The sequence below is a fragment of the Diadema setosum genome, chromosome 1 (assembly GCF_964275005.1).
Source record: "Diadema setosum chromosome 1, eeDiaSeto1, whole genome shotgun sequence".
Taxonomy (NCBI): Eukaryota; Metazoa; Echinodermata; class Echinoidea; order Diadematoida; family Diadematidae; genus Diadema; species Diadema setosum.
Genome location: NC_092685.1, coordinates 38,957,850 through 38,972,683, shown reverse-complemented (window position 1 = coordinate 38,972,683; position 14,834 = coordinate 38,957,850). Strand labels below are relative to the sequence as shown.

Sequence of the window (14,834 nt, the reverse complement as noted above, 5' to 3'; positions counted from 1 at the left end):
TTTACACATAACAATTCTGTCTGACCTGCAATTTAATTACCAAGAACACTGTTAAAACCCACCACACTACCCTACCCCATTCCCTTCTCATCCACCACCTGTGTGCCCATGATTAAGTCTTGACAACATCACATTAACCAAACATTGCCGATGAAGTGGTCTTTATGATTCTCCAGCCAATATCGCGTCACGTCTCAGTGGACATCAACAAAGAATCCCTTGTAATTGAGAAACAAACAAGAAACTACTCATCCAGATCTGGAAGTGGTAGATTATGATTTGAAATTTTCATTACTGATTATGTGACATTTTTGGATATGCAGGGGGTTCACTTTACAAAAAGAAATGGTATAAGTTTGGAGGTAAATTTCATTGATCAGAAGAGAATCAACCTGAACATTTCCACATTTCATCTCTGCACCTAAATGTTGGTTGGTTTTACTTTTGTGATGTGCTGGTGCTAGTATCTCCAGAACTTTCTACGCTTCTGTCTTGCGTATTTGCATGTCAAATGTGTCTCCTGTTTCAGTGCGTGCACGACTCTCATACAAGTTGCCAGAATGCAATTGTGTTGTAACAGAGTTGATGAAAAACAAAGCAAAAAATTTCAGGAAAGCTTTGCACTTTGTTTGTGTTTGAGCATAGAGACTCCATCTTCTTCAGCTGGAAATTACAAAGTGTACATGAAATTTAGAAATCATCTGTGCCCTTTTGATCAGCTAAGTGCAGTAACAAAGAGCCTAGTGAGAATTTATTAGTGTGCAAACAGACACCTTGACTGTATCACTTTTAATTTTAACATTTTATCAGAAACCAAATGCAATGCAAAACTGTAGTGTTCATTCACTGCACAGTGTGTTAGATTAGTTGATGTGCAAAATGAATGAAACTGGTGCATGGTGTGTTGCTAACCTGAATGTAAATGAAGCCCAAATATGTGGCGAAAATTTCTGTCATACAAAGATATTTCTTTTGTCAAAATTACTTAGTAGTTAGAAACTTTGCTTTGTTTCCTTCTTTTTTTTTCTTGTTTTTGTCAGTGTAGAATTTTTGATATTGTAAAGGAAGCTTGTGTGTGTCATGAATAGCATGGTAGGATCCAGAGCTCCCCAACTTGCAACACAGGACAATGCTCCCAAATTTGCACGCAGTAATTGCATGGTGAGGGGTGAAGCACTTTCTGCCTGGCTGTATTCCTCTGCTGTAAAATGACTCTGCAAAACAAGGAAAAGGCTAGCTTCTCCTGTGACTCAGCAGGCATTGCCAATTTGGAGAGTAATTGGTTTATGTGGTGTCTCTGCACGTAGGGTGGGTTAGAGGTTTTCACTCTGCTCGGTATTTGCACTGTTCTTTGTCAAGCAGCATTTTCAACAACAAGAACAACCAAAAAAGGATTAAAAACGAGAGATAAATCAGTCATCTTGAAGGCAGGTGTTTTTGAGCAACATTTTATGACAGAAATGCCCCACAAGATAAGGAAATCTGCATGTGTCTTTTATCCCCTGCGTGTGTCAGGCTTCACGCCAATATGTGCAGATCCAATCATTTTTATTATTCTGATAATCACTCTCTAATTGTAACAGTTGGCACGTGCTACTAAGTGCATGGGAATCAAGAATCAAGTACAAATCAGAATCATTTTTGAAGAATTATTTTGTGTCAGCTAAAAAAAAAAAAGAGAAAAATATTGTGCACGTGCCACTATTCATTCAATCACAACTTGGTTATTGGTGCTATACAAAAGTTTTAGCGAGCTGAAAAGTCTCACTGATTTCGTTTGCATTAGATCCTCGCCTTTCCTCAAATTAGATTATCACTTTGTAGAATTTATCCTCCACTGCTGTTAGGACTAGACAAACAAGAGATTGAGGTGGCATAAAGTAAAACACAGAGAGTGAAAGTGAAGAGACAGACATCGATCATTAGCTGGTGAGACGGATAATCCTGTAAAAGACTCCTCTTGTGAGTCAGGGGACCAATGCAGTCATTAAGTCATTGCTTATAGTACTGGTTCTGCCATGCATTAGCCCAATGGGAAATTGTCATATCTGGGAGGCAGTGGCTTAGCAGCAAAGCGCAGTAGTCTAATTTGCTGGCTGAGGGTGACTCGAAGGTTTCCATCCCTCGATATGACATCGGGGCCCAGATCCGATTACCTTCCCTTCATCAAACTTGAAAACGAACTTGTAATGTGATGCTACAATCCTGTAAGTCATCAATGGAGGAAAAAAAAAAATGATCAGACCAATTTTCATCTCATCATAATATCAGCTTCTTTAAAAAGTGCTCTTGAACTTGTCTCATTCACTTCCATTGACAGCACAAACAATGCAAAAATCTCCCTCCTGCAAATAAAGGTAGCAAGTATAAGATTGCCTTATTCTTATCCTCTGCACCGTATCTTGCAAGACGTTTTCTTTGAGAATTCCGGATTTATGCAAATTGCTAACCAGGTTGATGAAGAACAATTCATCTCACCTCCCTATTTTTTTTTAAAGGTTACATGTTACTTGTGTATCCTATGTTTGGTATCTGAGCTGCCCAGTGTACCTGATTATGCCAGAATCTTCCTGAAAGAATTCAATATCTTTTAATATGTGGAGAAAAGAATGTAAAAATCTCTCTAATTAAAAAATATCATTTTGCTCTTTTAAATCTCCCTGATTATAGTGGGTGATTGCTGACAGCCCTTTGGTTTTTCTACATATTTCTGACAGTGGCTCACAATGTTGTCAAGAGACTGAATCAGTCAATACAATTGACATATCATTTCTACAAAATTAATGGGAAAATAAGGTGATAAACTATAGTTTGTTTCTGTCTGATGCACTACTGCCCCGGAGGCCTCTCCACTGTTTTCTCAAGAAATATTCCCATTTTAGCTGAGGACAAAGAGGGTGTGTGTGCTGTACTAAGAGTCCTCAGAGTCCCTAATAGCGCCCTTCTGCGTCTAACTGACAATATCATGCTTGTTCTCTCCTGCATGTGCATGCTTGTCTGAACAGATGTGTCATAATGATAATTATGATTGATACTAATCTATACAGTATTATGTCTTAAAAACATAATCTAGACAAATTAAGTATCGGTCCTTGTTACCTGACAGTTAATATTACATTGTGCCATATGCAAACTCTTCATCTGCAAGCCACGGATGTGACCCCAACGTTGGATTAAAAGACTGTTGCCAGGATTTTTGTTAAAAACGGATCTTTCGAGTGTATTGTAGATGAAAGTCGAGCATGATATTAGTGGAATGTGTTTGCGTATTCTCTTGTCGCCACCCCGCCCCCCCCCCCACCCCCTTGCAGCTTTAAACTATGGCATAAGAGGTAATGGGCCATATTGGCAGGCCTCACAGAAACCGATCCACTCAAGTTGCATGATATATCAATGATCATGCATCCTTAGAAAGTCACATGTCTTTTGTCCCAGGAGAGCGAATACCGTGACAAATGTCACTTTATTTTGTTTTGCCTGTTGTTGTTTTCTGCTTCTCGTCTGATTAATATCATTCCTTTGCTCTGTTTGTTTTGTGTCTGTAGGTATGAAGAGACCAGATCTTTCAAAATTGGTGAGTATTCAGCAGATTTCTTCTCCATCTTTAATACTGTACTGGTGTGATATTAGTTTGTGTTGATCTATTACATTGTTTTGCATCATTGACAGAAAATCCCATCGTGTACTAGATTGATTATTTTGACTTGTGGGTTTTACAACAACAACAACAACAAAAATGTGTCATGTTTCAAAAATAGAGCGAGTATCTGCCTTTTCATGTGTAACAACAGAATTAGTGTATCTCAAAATATTTTTTACGGAGTTTTCATGTAGGAGATTGCTTTCTGTTTGACATTCTTAGGGATTGCTTGTCGTCATTCCTGGCATTGCGGCATTCTGTGAATGTCAAGGTCCACCGAGGATTGAGTAGTGGGCGAAAATATTTCCCAACGGCTTTTTACAGGTGATCGTTTTCTGAGGATATACAAATATATGTATACACAGATCTATTTATGGCGAGTTGTTAGTCTCTGTGGGTGCCTATTGGATGCTCTTTTTTTTTTCTGCCCCTCCACCTTGCGTCTGTGCTCCACCTGTGCAACAAGAGACACTGGATACAATTGTCCTGTAATGAACTAAGGCCTTTTGCCTCTTATCGAAGTGCGCCAAAGTCGGATGCAGACAATTGGAACAATTTCCCCCTGACGAAGAAAAGTAAAACCCCGCTCGTCACATCGTCGGGATGCATGAGTTGACCCCAGGCCTCATGGAGAAACCAGCAAGGAGGCGCTGAAAGGAGTGTTGGAAAGATGAATTTTTATTTTACTTCTTTTCACTTTTTTTGTTGTTTTTTGGGTGGCATGTTTTTGTGCACTGTGATTAGTGCAGGGCTGCATTCGTGCTGTCATCGCAAGCTTTTAGCGGCATGCATTCAGACGGGAAGTAGGCTAACATTGCCCTCGGCAGATAATGTCTCTTAGTAATAGCTCCCCCATGGGGTGGAGAGAAGAGAGGCAGAGAGAGGGAGAGGAGCAGAGCAGGCAGACACAATCTGCTCATTCAATATTATGGGCTCCAAAAGGTGTTGAGTACCATCAGGCAAAGAATAAAGCATAAATGCGAGGACAGTTGCAAGAGCGGAATGACGTACTCTTTCAGAGTCAATCAGCCATGTCCACATTCTCACTTCAATGAAGACTTGATGGAGTAGAGCTGATGATGTCATATACAGACAATCCATTTGAAAAAGATGGGTACACACACACATGCACACACACACACTCACATGCACACACACACACTCACAAACACTTTGACGCACACACTTCTATGCAGACGTTCGCAAACATCATTTCAGCACCAAATAGGTGCAAATATTTTTTTCTCTTGGTCATGTGTCAAGAGGTCCTTTAAAGCACAATGAAATCATACCTGGCGAAATGGCCACATTTCCCCCCCCCCCCAAAAAAAAAGGAAAGAAATAGGGAACACTGGGGTACTGTCCCTCTGAGATCTTGAGCATCCTTTTATGGAGTCAAAAGCGGACAACCAGAAGTAAACGGATTGTTATCGCATTTCAAACTGCCTGACCGGCACATTGTGTCTGTTCCCGCGGGAATGGTCCCACTGGAGGGAGCCCCTCCTTTCTCCAGTGCCAGAATGTGAGAGTGAAATCCGAGGGTGGCAGTATTTATAGCGGGCCTCGTGCGATCGTGGCCCTGATAGCGCCGTGACTAATGCATGACGGATTCCATGATGTCACTGTTTACCTCATGATGCATGATGTACCTCTTCCTTTCGGTCCATACCTGTGTATGTGTTGTTTTTGTTTGTGGCGTTTTGTTTATGGCATTCTTCTCAAAGACTTGGAACAGGCGCGCGTTATTTGCTCTCACCATTGGCACAGAGAAATGTACTTGGCATGCCAGTGGGTTTCTGGCTGTATTCATGATTATTCACCATTGGGCAGCAAAATCCCAGAGTCTTGTCAGATGGAGTATTTTGCATTAAACATCAAAGGCATTGTTTAATAATCATTCCTCTTTGAAAACTGAACAACATGCTACCTGTATATCTTGTATTATGTAAGAATGAAGCTGTGAAAATGAACAAGTCAAATTATCATTTAATACTTCAAAATATGATGCAGTGTGTTAATCTGTGCTTGACCTAATCACACCCAGATGTTGATTTGATTAATTGCAATAAAGATGAAATGTGTACCAGTAAATGCAACGTATCTCCATGCACATATTTAGTCTCCATCCTCTTGTCTTCTTTCATTGTATTGCAATGTCAGTTGCCCTGAAAATTTTAGACTGATGACTATCTGCATGAATAAAGAAAAGTAAATGATTATAGACATGGAATGTAGCTTATCCTGAAATCATTTGTTTGCCACGCATATTTGGCATGTTTATCATTAGAAATCTCCTCATTTTCCTTGACTAAAGGCAACATGTGTGAAGTAGGCTCAATATTGACATCTCGTTTCCTCTATCTGACCTTCCCCGCCATCTCCTTTCAGGGAAGCAAGAAATCCTCCGACATCCATGACGACGGAACGGAAGACTCTCTGGATGAGGTCGAGACGACCAAGGCGAGGAAGAATGACCCCATGACACCCGTGAGTTCGCTGCGGTCAATCCCAACATGCTGACTCATGACAGACTATCCTTCCTTAAAGAATAAAAGTTACAGAGTTATAAAAAGAAATCAAGGAAAAAAAAGGGGAGAATCTGCCACTATTGCCCCTAGATAATGGGCTGTAAATTAGCCTGAATTAAAGGTTTTCCTGTAGTAGGAAATTTATGTCCCTTGGTTTGGGGTGAGATTCCCAGCTGCAATGGGTTTTATCAAATGAGTGTGAATCCAATCCACCAAGGGTCTCCTGAACAGGTCTGCTTTCATAGAATCTTTGGAATAAAACAAACCTGTCAGGATTACAACGTAGAATTTTCACCTCCAATTTATTTCCACTGAGTAGAAGTACATGGTCTGCTTCACATTTCATTTTCCTCTGATTCTGTCTTGATATTAAAATCAGTTTGTCCTGGTCCTTGGCATGAAATTAGACCAATGGGAAGGTAGATTCAGCTACGATAGAGGATGTGACCCCCACCTCAAAACAATAATTACGTTAGGAACTTTACCCGTGTTTAGTTTTCATGAATTGAAAGTGTAATCCCCAAGGTTCAGACTAAATTGTAATTCAGTCATGGCTAAACTTGACCCACAATACCAGCAATTAAAGAGAGAACATAAAAACCCATTTTCACTGGTAGCCACAAAATAAAGAATGAGTCCTTATAGTCTGTCATGCATGGTGACAACTTGAATTTGCCCAGAATTGGATGGCAGGAATGATATAGGCTGATAAATAAGACTGGCATTTTCCCCTTGCTTTCTACATGCCAAGTCTGTTTATCCTGCACAATTTTGATGAATTGACATCTGACAATATAAGGGTAATTGTCATTTGTTTCAATGCATAAAACTGTTGCATGAAAGCTGACAAACATTTCTGAGAAATAAAAACATGTCAAACATCTCATTTCAAGGGGGAGAAATCGTTATTTCAAAGTTTTTTAAAACCTGATATCTGACATGATGGATTATAAATCTGTCACTATGCAAAAAACTCAAAAGATGTCATATTTTCAAGCCCACCTTGAATTTTTTAGCCATTTGAGTGACAGCTACAATTGTACCACACCATTTTTGTGTCATTGTATATGAGGCTAAACATTTTGTTCTTTTCTCTTCATTCCAACTTTGACAATGTTGACCAGCGGATACAAGATACGAGAATTAAGTTGATGATCCAATATGATGAACTTTTGCCAAGCGAGCATAAGATTATATCTCAAATATACAATACCAAAAAAAAAAAAAAATGTAGGCCATTGGCTTAAAGGGCAAGATGAAGAATCTGTCTCATAGACAATGCAGTCAGCATGTTTCATAATAGAGCAATTCAACTGTTAGAAACTTCACTTCTCTACCTCTAAACCCTCAAACCCTGGATATCAGTGATGGCTGTCATAGAATGATAAACTGTCACATTTTTCCTCCGCCCCTAAACCCATCAAGCCTCATTCTGAGTGGTTGGTGGTGAATGAAGCTGCAGGACACATTAATCTGGCCATCCAGAAATATCTGCTGTATTTAGAAAAAAAGAATGTGGGTCTACTGTCATTGGCATGTTATCTCTTCAAGATAAATCCCTACGGGAACTACTGGCTTGTAGGGTCAACAGTATGCATCATGATGTCTTTTGTTTTCCTTGCATTATATGGCCCCACCAATCTATCCACACTACAAATCCTGAAAAGCCCTGTTGCCCTGGAAGTGCCAAACTGAATATGTCATGATTGAACCCTGTTGTAGGATGGGAAGAGTCTTTCCAGTACATTGTCCCTGATCTGACTTAAAGGATATACAACTCCTGTAGCTAATCATTCATGCAGCAATTAATTAAAAGAAAAAGTAGCAATGATCCGTCATTAAAAGCAGTCACCAAACACTGGTCTTATGTAATTGCGTCCACACACCTAATTTCCTGTTGCGTACTAAAGTCCGAACAACTTTCATCAATGTATGAAGATGTAATGTCAGACTGCATTTCACACATACATTTCTGGAAGGCCTGCGCTACAGCTTGAATTTTGGCTATTTCTGTGTAGAAGCAGGAGTCAAGATCCTAATGATTTTAATTATCAAGTCTCGTTAGTTAATTAAACATTTCCAGATGGAGACTCAGTACATATAGCATAATACTCTCATCTGTTGTTGTTGATTTTTAGTGAAGGAAACAGAAGTTTGGGGGAAGAAACAGATTGGTTTAAAATCCTTTCTATTTCTAGGATGATGGAAAAGTGTAATCAATCTTCTACTTTGCCAGTAATGAAGAATTCCAATGAGATTGATTATTGAAGAGAATGTAGCAAGTGCATTGTGGAACCTGTGTGAACTCATAATGCGGTGCAATGAAATTTTATAAGATGACAAATTGCAGTCAACTTCAACCAAGTATACATTTCCAGTTTACCTTTCATTTATCCAATCTGATGCTAAGAGACACTCAATTTTGAGACATGTGAAAGTGCACCATCACTACTATCTGTTTGCTTTCAATAGTACAAACTGTAATGAAGATTATTAATCATTCTCATTTTGATCTGCTCCTGTTATGCTATGCAGGTTGATAAGGGAGAGAGCAGCCTAGCACCTCTAGCAAAGCCTGAAGATTTGAAGGAAAAGGACTTGATTGGTGAAGAAGGTCAGTATACGTCCCGGGCTCCTGTTCTCTTCTCTCTCAAGAGGAAAAACAATGTGATGCATTTGTTTACTATGAGGTGTATGCACATTAGCAAAATTTGTTTTATTGCTTGGAAACAAATAGATTTGTAAAAAATTCTGCCGTGTAATAACTTAAGGTGCAAGGAGTTTGAAGAGAATGCGCTGCAGTATCTCGCTGTGTCATCAAGAAATCATTCTTTAATAAAATTTTCTGTAACAGTGACTATATGTCATTTTTTGCATAGTAGAACTGTAAAATTTGTATACAAAGGGGATAAAGTGATTAAATTTAAATGTGCTTCATTGAGTGAATAGTTGAAACACAGGCACCTACGGAAATTTTCTTCAAGAAAATTGATTCTGGTATCTTTACGTCCAAGTCTGTAATGCCTGACAAGGGGATTTTTGGATAGACTTGACACAGATTTCTCTTAGTGCATAAATTATTATTCTTACACCCACTTCATTTCCATTACAGATGTGAAACAAGAGTCCGGCTCTCCAAGCTCTTCGACCAAGAAGTTGGTATTGTCAAAGAGTCTCGGAGACAGGAAAGAGTCCAACAGAGATTCGGGCATTGGGAGCATGACCTTGTCAGAACACCTCAAGCTCGACTCCGAGGACAAGAGCAGTGCGGATGAGGCCAAAGGAGGGGAGGGCAAGCTGAGCAAAAAGAAGAGCGGAGCTGTCCGGAAGCTGGAGAATGGCTTCAAGAGGCAGGAGGGTCTGGATGATACTGAGGAAGAGGAGGGGGAGGTTGCCAAGGGTAGTGAGGGGGAGAGCCCCGATGAGTTAGAGGCGCTGGAGCAGCTGTCGGATGACAACCATCTGGACAGAGATCCCATCCTGGACATAGAGTTGTCACCGAGACCTCCAAGGAGGAGCCTGCCCACTGTGGGTGGGGCGGAGCTCTTCAAGCTGCGAAGAGTGGACCTCAAAGAGTATCGTCCTCTCAACGACCGCTTCAGCAAGGACCACGATGTGTGGGTGCCCATGCCTGACAAGCCACCCTTCATGAGGAACCGCTCTTTCTCCCACATCCCCTCCAGGCCGCAGAGTGCAGACATTGCCCACCCACGCACCCATCCACACTTCACCAAGATGCGGCTGTCCAGAACAAGGAGTGATGACATCTGCCCTCACGCTTGGTCAGAACTTGCCAAGTGTCACTCTGATCCCAACATCACAGATCACAAGTCCGATCTGGGCGATTCCATCGAGAGCAACGTAGACAAGCAGAACGCACTGGGTTCTTCTGCATCCACATTTGGGACTGTCGACGGGGACCTTTCGTCTCTTTCCTCTCACGAAAATCTTGCAGACTCCATCAACATTGCCTTCCAACAGCTAGGGGCCAAGTATGCCGCAAAGAGTGAAAGTGAAAGTGGAACGTCCACTCCTCACACAGACATGGATACTGTCAAAGACCCAAATGCTGCAAAGAGGAAAGAGAAGGTGTCCATCATCATCAATGATGAAGAGATCATTGATCTTGACAAAGAAGATGTAGCCCTTGCAAAGAGAGATGTGAGCGAAGAGACCGGTTCAACCAAAGATGAGAATAATGCACTTGATTCTCAAAATGAGGAGGAGGAAGAAGACAAGGAGATGAGTGATGCCAAAAAGAAGGTTCAAAGGTTAGCCAGAAAGTATAGTCGTCTTATAAGACAGCAACAATCCACCATTGTCGTAACAAGAAAGAACAGTGAATCATCCTCGGAGAGTGATGGCAAACAGGTTGCATGGGCAGTCACGCACAGCCAAAGTGGTACAATCATCAAACGCTTTGAGATAGACAACTCTGCCGGTGATCCCAGATCTTCAGAAACCTCGACACCAACCAGAAGTCTGACTGACTCTGAAGACGAGAAGTTGGGTGTTTCTCGGCGATCTCTCGCACGATCATCCAAGAGCAGAAAGTCTGTCAGGGACTTTGTCAAAAGGTTTGAGGTGACTAATTCTGGCAGGCAGGAGCCCAAAGTGGTTACCCCCGTCCAGCCTGGAATCCAGGAGAGGCTAAGGAGCTTCCAGCATGAAACCAAACAACCAAACAAATCCCCACAGCACCGATCCAGCATGGGCTTTAAGACACTGGGTGAAAGAAGGAAAGAGCTTGAGGAATGGGTTGCAAAGCCAAGAACACGATCCAGGCACAACTCTGAGGGTAAAGATTCTACAGATGGTGCATCCATCAGCAGCAGTGTGTCAGATGTTGGAGACCTGTCCTTTGGATTAAGCAGCTACCAGGACAGCTACGCTTCCAGCTTACATAGCAGTGGCCGCAGCTCACCATGTCCTGAGGCACGCCTTGCCAACATCCATGCCATCAAGGAAGGTCTCCTGGAATCGATCAGTAGACTAGCATCCACTGCAAGCAACACAGAGGAAGAAGTCACACCAGCCATGTTTAAATCTATCAGGGAGAGGTTTGAAGAACTAGAAAAAGCTGCTCACAAACCCATCCCACGCACTGTCACAGATCCCAAGGAGGAGATGAAGGCCAGAGCTGATGCTGACGATTCCAGCAGAGATGCTGTTGAGATGGATGCCCTTGAAACAGGTGAAAGTGGAGAAAATCTAATGGAATCTGAAAGGCAGGCAGACGAGGCAGACGAGACGATTGAATCCGTTCAGCAACAGGAGGAGCTCAGTGTACCCTTTCCAGAGGTGTTTGAAACATCTTCAAGTGAGCTCTCCATGGGTGCAACAAAATCTGAGTCACTTAACACTCACCTGGATGCCATTGAGCTGCTCAGTGATAATTCCACATCAGATGCAAAGCAAATCTCATCGTCATCATCATCTGATCCAGTCTTCCCAGAGATTGAGACACTGGAGATTCATTCACCAGTGAGCTCCGATGGTGCTGCACCGTTCTCGCTGAACAGCATGACGGTAACGAGGACTAAGACCTCCTCCACCACCAGTCAAGTCAGCATTGAGTTTTCCATCGACCCGGTCAGCCAAAGGGCTTCAACGGTGCCAACCACCCTGGATGTTCTGGCCCTGTATGGAGATCTGTCTTCAGAGGAGCCACATGGTGCAGAGCTGTTGCAGTCGCCCCTCAACCGATCGGTTTCCTCTGAGAGCAGCTTCAAAGATGCAGTCTCGGAGAAAGGTGTCCTTAACACACCGACATCAGAGGAGTATGTGACTGCTGAAGAACACTGAACACTGAATATTGAAAGTTATTGCGGCTCCTATCAGTATGTTCCCTCCCACGCAACAGGTCAAATTGATTGCTATCTAGTGCATCTGTAAGAACATTCACTAGTTTGTTTTTTCCAGTGGAGTGTGTTTTTCAGCATTCATCGATTCTAATGTTCCATTTGCCAAAGGGAATTTTTCTAAGACATTTTTCAAACCAGTAACAAAGTGCTTCTGGAGTGTATAACCCCATTTTGTATTCAATGATAACTCTCAAAATGTATAGTGCCTTGGAAAACAATTGATTATGGTAATTGTTGTCATCTTCTGATTATGATGACATGAAGTGAAGTGGAGCTTTCTGTACAAAATCATTATAATTTCCTGTAAGCCCAGAGAATTTTGTAGCACACAAACAGTGGCTGTTAATTGACTCATGACGCTTGGTCAGGTGGTGATTTGTTCAATTTTCATACACCACTTTGTTCAGACTATTTACATCATGCTCGCTTGTTTCAGTGCTGTTAAATGAAGATGTCAGCATGTGGTCAGCTTTAACTTCCAAATGCTTTTAAAATTCCCAAGGGATAAGTCTGTGAATATCATGCTTCCCTCTCTATCACTCGAGCTGTCACCGTGCCACTCAACTGGTAGAAACACCCCAGATTCTTCCATGTTGTTCGTCTGTTTAGATGACATTAGCATTGTGTATCTGTTGTATTAAGAGCATTTGACCAAAGATAGAACCCATGTGCGCTGTATGACCAACTGTACACATTGATTCAGGGAAACTGTCAAAGAGGATATAGTGCCACATCATTCGTAGCAATGACATTCTTTGCAGTTTGAATGCTTTTGGCCTCGACGCTGCCTGATCTGGTCACACGACACACGCTGGTCATGTGACTTGACGCGGGAGAAGTCATAAGGTCCAGATTGTTCAAGCAAAAACTAGATCATTTGCTTGCCTTTTCTTGAGTATCTTTTTTGCCATCTCTCGCTGATTGCTCAGTTGTATTAGACATCAGATGATTTCATTTCTATGTGTTAACAATCTATTGAAGACCATCATCTGTGTGTCTATCTCCACAGTGTCAAATTAAAGTGCATCTTTTTGAATGGTTGTGCCAACCATCTCTTGCATGCATTATGCCATCTTCGTGTAAGCAAGGGTTTTGGACTGCTCTTTCAGGATTGACACATAAACGGCACTCGATATGGCGAAAGCACTTTCTTCACCGTCATGTGCCCTGTGTATATCAGCACAGATTTTTGGTGGGGTAGTGCCACTGAAAGGTGTAGACTGAAGATGCTTTCACCATTTCTTAGTTGTTGGCTTATTTGCTGTTTTTTTTGTGTGTGTTGTTTATTTTGAACATGATTTGCATTTGTGGCTTCCTGACTTACACATCTCATCTCAAAGTTGAGTCAATCTGTCTCCTTCAGCCAGTCATTATCATCATCATGCACATTCCTGGCTTTCAGTTGCCTTACAGAACGGTATGCAACCACCACACTTTGGCAAACTACGAAAACTTTCAACAACCATGTATTGAATCTGGGAAAACACACCCCCCCCCCCAAAAAAAAAAAAAAAAAAAAAGGAAAGGAGAAAGAGCGGCAGAGAAGTTTAAATGTAGGTGCATCAAGAGTTTGAGTCCACATATGAGACCGTTAGTAATTAATGGTGTGGTTGCAAGAAGAAGTATCAGTGAGATTAAAATGCCATATGAATTACTCCATTTGTTGTGGACAAACACTCAGTAACTCTGGACCTTTCAAATGATACCATCCCTGGTGGCTGCTGTGTGCAGATTTTGCTCCGTGACATTTGATGTCCATCGGCGCTTTTTCTCCAAAATTACTCTCTGAACCTTTTAAGCTCGAGAAGATACAACATTTAGGCTCACAGAGCAGATTAGCTCTGCAATCCCTAATCCGGAATGCGTGAACTTACGAACCAGTATTGAACCTATGGTGAGCAGTATTGCCCTCTCTAACATTAACCAAGTGCCTTCATTTTTTTATTTCTCTCTCTCTCTCTCATACAAGTGATTACCATTTGTAATGCTTTCTCACTCACCCCTGTACAATTACAATCATTAGATGTTCTTTACATGTGTGCACTCTAATTCACTCATACGCTGTTGAATGAAACTGCGCATTGACGGTGTTCTTATACCAAGACGAAAAAAAAAACATCTTTATTCCTTACATAGAGTGAAGGAGCTGAATGATGAATGCTTGTAATGTTTCAAGTTCAATGACTTTCATGAATGGGAAAATGTCAAGTCACATTTTTCTTTTCCCTAGAGATCTAAAGAATATATTTTTACAAACTGTTTTTATATACCTGTCAAGTGTGGGTGTACATGATTTGAAATCTTCAGTAGGATTGTATAGGCACAGGCCCCGTTTGTATGTCTTTGTGTCTGAACATCAAAATTCCACCTCGCTGAAAAAAATAATCAAGGGTGACTGGAGGAGCGCAATTGTATATCTCTTTAGGAAATATTTAATATATATATAGATTGCGTATTTGTATTCAGATTACAAGCTTTGTAAGCATTAAGCTTTGAATATAGTGGTGGTTAACCAAGCGATGGCATGTACATGTTTAATCTGTTGAAATGTATACTTCTATGTTGCTATGTGCACTATGTATATTACATGTAGTAAGTTGTATGGCGTTGTGCAAGTAAAATGTATCGAGCATGTTTCAGAGTAAATAAGATGGAGCGTTTTTTGTTTTTCTCTATGAACGCTCCTTGCGGTTTCTTTCTCTCTCTCTTCTTGCCAAATTAAATGGTCGTGATTTATGCAAAATGAGAAAAGTACACCGTGAGATATCAGAGGATGTTCTTTCTGATTATTATGAAATTTTG

At 41.2% G+C, this 14,834-nt stretch overlaps 1 protein-coding gene across 1 annotated transcript in view; it reads left to right on the top strand.

Moving 5' to 3' along the window:
* The window catches only part of LOC140236009 (uncharacterized), a 96,136-nt gene extending 82,879 nt beyond the window's left edge, over window positions 1–13,257 (top strand). Inside the window, exons 13-16 of the mRNA XM_072315994.1 lie at window positions 3,546–3,574; window positions 6,029–6,127; window positions 8,704–8,782; window positions 9,281–13,257. Coding sequence (XP_072172095.1) covers window positions 3,546–3,574; window positions 6,029–6,127; window positions 8,704–8,782; window positions 9,281–11,973 — 2,900 coding nt within the window. The 3' untranslated portion in view covers window positions 11,974–13,257. The remainder of the gene's footprint in view (window positions 1–3,545; window positions 3,575–6,028; window positions 6,128–8,703; window positions 8,783–9,280) is intronic.
* Window positions 13,258–14,834: the final 1,577 nt, after the last annotated feature.